At 47.0% G+C, this 5,904-nt stretch overlaps 1 protein-coding gene across 1 annotated transcript; it reads left to right on the top strand.

Moving 5' to 3' along the window:
- Nucleotides 1-1,927: 1,927 nt before the first annotated feature.
- On the top strand, nt 1,928-5,618 carry LOC125526821 (chaperone protein ClpB1-like). The gene is made up of 7 exons (XM_048691439.1): nt 1,928-2,310; nt 2,608-3,459; nt 3,821-3,942; nt 4,031-4,371; nt 4,459-4,738; nt 4,819-5,013; nt 5,111-5,618. The coding sequence occupies exons 2-7, from the start codon at nt 2,628-2,630 to the stop codon at nt 5,402-5,404; spliced, it is 2,064 nt and encodes a 687-aa protein (XP_048547396.1). The 5' UTR covers nt 1,928-2,310; nt 2,608-2,627; the 3' UTR covers nt 5,405-5,618.
- Nucleotides 5,619-5,904: the final 286 nt, after the last annotated feature.

Here is a 5,904-nt window from a genome sequence, read left to right as displayed (position 1 = left end):
ATTCGGTAACCACATACAAACTTCCTTTATAACCCTAGCGTCATCGAACCTTAAGTGTGTAGACCCTACGGGTTCGGGAACCATGCAGACATGACCGAGACGTTCTCCGGTCAATAACCAACAGCGGGATCTGGATACCCATGTTGGCTCCTACATGTTCCACGATGATCTCATCGGATGAACCACGATGTCAAGGACTTAATCAATCCCGTATACAATTCCCTTTGTCTATCGGTACGATACTTGCCCGAGATTCGATCGTCGGTATCCCGATACCTTGTTCAATCTCGTTACCGGCAAGTCTCTTTACTCGTTCCGTAACACATCATCCTGTGATCAACTCCTTGATCACATTGTGCACATTATGATGATGTCCTACCGAGTGGGCCCAGAGACGCCTCTCCGTCACACGGAGTGACAAATCCCAGTCTCGATTCGTGCCAACCCAACAGACACTTTCGGAGATACCCGTAGTGTACCTTTATAGCCACCCAGTTACGTTGTGACGTTTGGCACACCCAAAGCACTCCTACGGTATCCGGGAGTTGCACAATCTCATGGTCTAAGGAAATGATACTTGACATTAGAAAAACTTTAGCATATGAACTACACGATCTAGTGCTATGCTTAGGATTGGGTCTTGTCCATCACATCATTCTCCTAATGATGTGATACCGTTATCAACGACATCCAATGTCCATGGTCAGGAAACCGTAACCATCTATTGATCAACGAGCTAGTCAACTAGAGGCTTACTAGGGACATGGTGTTGTCTATGTATCCACACATGTATCTGAGTTTTCTATCAATACAATTCTAACATGGATAATAAACGATTATCATGAACAAGGAAATATAATAATAATCATTTTATTATTGCCTCTAGGGCATATTTCCAACAGGAGCACCCCGCAAAGCCCCAGCGCCGCATGCAGGTACCAGTTCATCCTCTAGCCGTCGTCATCGGTTTGCCGCAAGGACTCGGTCAGTCGTCGCCCGGGCTCGGTGCTAGCGCAGCCGGCTCGCTGATGCCGCTCATGCAGTGCGACGACTGCACACAGACAATACTGCTGCTAACATCTAGCACGCCGAAACACCCCGAATGGGTTTTCTTCAAATGCAAAAACGACGGGGTATGTTCTTGTTTTCATTCGGCTTTGTCAACCTATTCGGTTCAATTTCGATAGCTTATTGAGATGGCCATGTGTGCAGGAAGGTGGATGCTTATTTTGGTTTTGGAAGAAGAATACATCAATTTATTGATAGAAAGAAACTTACTAGATGTGCGTGCACTTGTTGGTATAATTGAGGCTAATGATGCGGTTGCATGTGCAATTAGAGAAGAAACTAGAGGGAAAGCAACGTCTACTTCTTTAGAATCAAAAAAGAAGAATGAAGAATACAAGATCAAGAATCCGCAGATCAACAATGAAGGCATGAAGAAGATGTTTGTCCAACTAGTGGGAGCAGTTATGGAAGTTGGATATCTTTTAAAATGCCTAATTGTGGTTCTTGTTTTCTTTGGTCTTGCTATTCTAGCAAATATTTGATGAATTATTATGTATCCAATGCCCTTGAAGAAAATAACCAAGTAAAGAAATGTGTTTTCATGCCCGAAATTGAAATGCAATTACTGATTTACGGGCCGGCTCGGGCGGCGGCTGAGCAGACCCCGCAAAATGGATCCGTAAAAAAAGATATTGGCTGCCGCCCGCGCCGGCCCGCAAAGCCCTTTTTCCGCGAACTGTATACGCATTTTGTGGGTTGGCATTATACAGGGTTAGTTAGAGATACTCTACATGAAATGCCTTGGTTTAGTGGGCTCGACTGCTTTTGCTCAAACTGGGCCTCTTGTGGCCCAACTGCGGCAGGGCCCATAAGGGGGAACCCTAGTGCTTCGAGGCCTCGGGAGGTGCGTGTTGGACTCGAGACCAGAAAAAAAGGGTCCGGGTTGGACTCGAGTGGCGCCGGCGAGTCGGGACGGCGAGGGGGCCAGCGGCGAAGCAGCGAGAGGTGGACTGGCAGTCGGGCGGCGCCGGCGGATCGAGACGACGAGGCGCTCGCTGCAGGCCAGCCGCGAAGCAGCGAGTGGTGCTGAGGTGACCTGGGACTCGAGCGGCGCCGGCGAGTCGAGACGACGAGCTGCTCGCTGCAGGCCAGCGGCGAAGTAGCGTGGGGTGAACTGGGACTCGAGCGGCGCTGGGGGGAGCGGGCCTGACCTGAACAGGTCGAGCTGACGACGGCTCCCTGGTGCGGGGTAGGGAGTCGGCGGCGGAGCAGAGGACTGGAACATCTTGGGTCACTGGTCAGGTAATTTGTTTGCGCCTCGCCCCACAGTTTTCCTTCTCTTACAGTTGCAAATTTTGTTATACTTAATTAAGAGAAAAAGTCGATACTTTTCACGAGGCAGGGAACGAACGTTCCTCATGATCTTTGAGCAAAGTTTGATTTCAACAAGGTTTCTAGAACGGAAACAGAATAAAGTTTGATGTTGGAACAAACTCCGATCCTTTTACAACAAGAATTTATCTCGATTATGTATATGTATATGTACATGTACCCCCTCTTCTATATATATGAAGCATTGCTGTCCTTTTCCTCGTTCAGGTCAGGGCTTCTGCACAGGTATGAGAGGGACCTACGATCCACTGCTCGGGGCGCAGGTTGTGCAAAGAGCTGCTGCGCAAGGAAGTGTTCTCCATCAGCTATCTTCGATTTGGCAAGGGATCGAACCTTTCGTCTTCCTTGGAGCAGCTGTTGGTTTGGGTTGGGCAGCATGGACGTACTACGATCGTAAGGCGGCTATGCGCACCTACGGACGCCACATCACCGGCAAGGGAGTCGGACTGGTTGTTGGCCGTGATGATGAGATCGACCGCGTTATTTCCATCCTCTGCCGCAAGACCAAGAACTGCGCCGCGCTAGTTGGCCACGCGGGGGTTGGCAAGTCTGCCATCGCTGAGGGCCTCGCGCAGCGCATCGCCACCGGTAAGGTACCTGCTGCACTTGCTGGGGCACGTGTTGTGGAGATCGACCTCGGGGCCATGGTTGCCGGGACCGTTTTGCGCGGTATGTTTGAAGAGCGAATGAAGAGCGTCATAAAGCAGGCAGAGAATGTAGGCGGCAAGATAATTCTCTTCATTGATGAGATGCATGTGCTTCCTCGTGCTGGTGATAGCCACGGAAATACAGACGCTTCCAGCTTGCTGAAGCCGGCTTTGGCCCGTGGTCGTATCCGCTGTGTAGGTGCGACGACTTTTGATGGTTACCGCAATTGCATTGAGAAGGATCCTGCACTTGAGCGGAGATTCCAGAAGGTGCACATCGAGGAGCCAAGCATGCAGGTGACAATTGGCATACTGCAGGGGCTAAAGCAGCAGTACGAACAGCATCATGGCTTGGAAATCCAAGATTCTGCTCTTGTTGCTGCTGCCCAGCTTGCTGCCCGCTACATCACCGGTGAGGAATTTACTTGCTTCTATTGTTTCGAGAGGTGATTAGGATGTACAGATCTAAAGATGATCTTTTGTGCTTATTGCCTGCCCCATCTTAAGGCCCCATAGTTCACATGCTAATAAAACTTCTGCATAGACTGTGATGTGCAATTCAAGGGCAAGAATATATATTAGAGCCCTTGCTGAATTGTGGACATTAAGTTGAAATAAATCTAGAAATACAATCTTTACTGTCCTGTGCATATAAATTGATGGGGTAACCTGCACTACAATTTTTCTTTTATGCCGAGTTGCACCAATGAGTGTCAACAATGGATTATATATTGTAGAAAATTAATGGATTTTTGTTGCTGTCTTTACCATAGGTCGTCAATTTCCGGATAAGGCTATTGATCTGATTGATGAGGCGTGCACTGCCAAAATAAAAAGGGCGATCTCTGAAAATTCATTGAAGGGAGCAGCTGTTGAACCAAATGATGTCGCACAAGTAAGCATTTTCCTCCAACGACATGTGTATATGCTGTTTCAATCAATATTTGTCATGCAAATTCTAACGTTAACGTTGTCGTTTGAAGGTTGTGAGCCAATGGACTGGAATTCCTGTATGTGCACTTGAGCAAGAGGAAACGGATAAGTTAATCCACCTAGCGGACAGGCTTCATGAGCGAGTTGTTGGCCAGGATGAAGCGGTAAATGTGGTTGCTGAAGCAGTGGTATGTTCTATGACTGGCCTTGATCATCCGGGCCAACCCATAGGATCTTTCCTCTTCTTGGGCTCAACTGGTGTTGGAAAGACAGAGCTTGCAAAAGCTCTCGCTGAACAGCTATTTGCGAGTGAGAAGATGTTGGTTCGCTTTGACATGTCTGAATATGTTGGCAGTGGATCTATTTTGCGACTCATTGGAGCACCCCCAAGGTAATTTTTAATATATTTTGTAACCTTGCATTACTTCTTAGTCTTTAGCTTGATTGATACTAATTCTTCTTTTGTAACTTCTTAAAGCCATGATGGCTATGATGACGGCGGGCAACTGACTGAGAAAGTTAGGAATCGCCCATACAGTGTGATCCTTTTCGATGAGGTAGAGAAGGCAGATCCCTCGGTGTTGAACATTTTTATTCAACTTCTTGATGATGGTGTGTTGACCGATGGCAAAGGACGGACGGTAGATTTCAAGAATACCATCATCATTATGACCTCAAATATAGGAGCAGAGCACCTCATGGCAGGAATGGCTGGAGAAATCACAATGGATGCTGCACGTGACCTTTTGATGAAACAGGTTTGTGAATCTCAGACTGTTGGTGTGAAGGCCCAGAAAACACTTAAGGCCTGAGTTTCTCATATATATTGTCTGTGCAGGTTCAGAAACACTTCAAGCCTGAGTTCCTGAACAGGCTGAGTGAGATTGTGGTATTTGAGCCCCTTTTGCATGACAACCTGAAGGAGATTGTGAAAATCCAAATGAAGAGTGTGATTGCGAGGGTGGCTGACAAGGGCATCTCTCTTTTCGCAAGTGCCGCGTTGGACGTCATTTTATCGGAATCATACAACCCAGTACACAAAGCTTCTCCTTTTTTTTTCAAATTTAAATGCATGTTTTCATGTGTGTGTGTGTACGTTTGATAACCAAGCATGCTTTGTCTTGTCACAGATGTATGGTGCGAGGCCCATAAGGAGATGGTTGGAGAAGAATGTGGTGACTAAGCTGTCCCTGATGCTGATGAAAGGTGAAGCCAGTGAAGGCTCGACGATCTCCATCGATGCCACAGACGACAAGAAGAAGCTCAAGTATGAAGTAGTAGCGAAGAAGGTCGAACTTCCCGGTGAGTGTGACACTGACAGCGGTCGTATGGCGGCTGTGGTCAGTCCCATGAAAAGAATTGTGTCTCTGTTAGCGACCCTGACAGTAAAGCATCCTCACGAGCCTGCGTTCAAGCCCTTGTAACGGGAGTCGGGAATGTGTGATGGGTAAGTCCATGTAGTAATATGCTCGCCGGCGCCAATCACCTCGACCTCGACGTGCAGCGGCGCCCAGAGCGCGGCCAAGGAAACGCCACATACAAAGGTGATGTGTTGGCGCCGTTGTAGAGGGGGGAAACTGTGGGACGAAATGATCCTCCTAGCCATCGCACAAATAAACGGTATAGATCTTATTGCAAGCTCTGGGTGCTACTCCATCACCAACGTAAACCTTCAAATTTTAGACAAATCAAAATAGAATTGTAGAGCTTAGGGAAAATATTTCCAGCCTAGTTGTACCTTTATAAAATACATTTTCATATGCTTAAAATGGCGTTTATTTGTTCCCCAAAATACTTTTAGGGTTTTTAATAATTCCCATAAATATTTTTCTATGTCCCAAAATGCATAAAAAATAGTACTGAAATAACTTCCAGCTCAATATGGTGAAGAAAGTCATATTATCTTCTCATTTTTGGAAATTGC

Source organism: Triticum urartu, chromosome 5A (genome assembly GCF_056163025.1).
Source record: "Triticum urartu cultivar PI428250 chromosome 5A, HENAU_Tu73, whole genome shotgun sequence".
In the NCBI taxonomy this organism is placed as follows: Eukaryota; Viridiplantae; Streptophyta; class Magnoliopsida; order Poales; family Poaceae; genus Triticum; species Triticum urartu.
The sequence above is the reverse complement of the archived record's forward strand: the minus strand, read 5'-3'. Positions and strand labels throughout refer to the sequence as shown.

Coding starts and splice junctions, on each gene's coding strand:
- LOC125526821 (XM_048691439.1), top strand. CDS start 2,628: ATGAGAGGGACCTACGATCCACTGCTCGGGGCGCAGGTTGTGCAAAGA. Junction 3,943..4,030: donor AACCAAATGATGTCGCACAA/GTAAGCATTTTC, acceptor TGTCGTTTGAAG/GTTGTGAGCCAATGGACTGG. Junction 5,014..5,110: donor TATCGGAATCATACAACCCA/GTACACAAAGCT, acceptor GTCTTGTCACAG/ATGTATGGTGCGAGGCCCAT.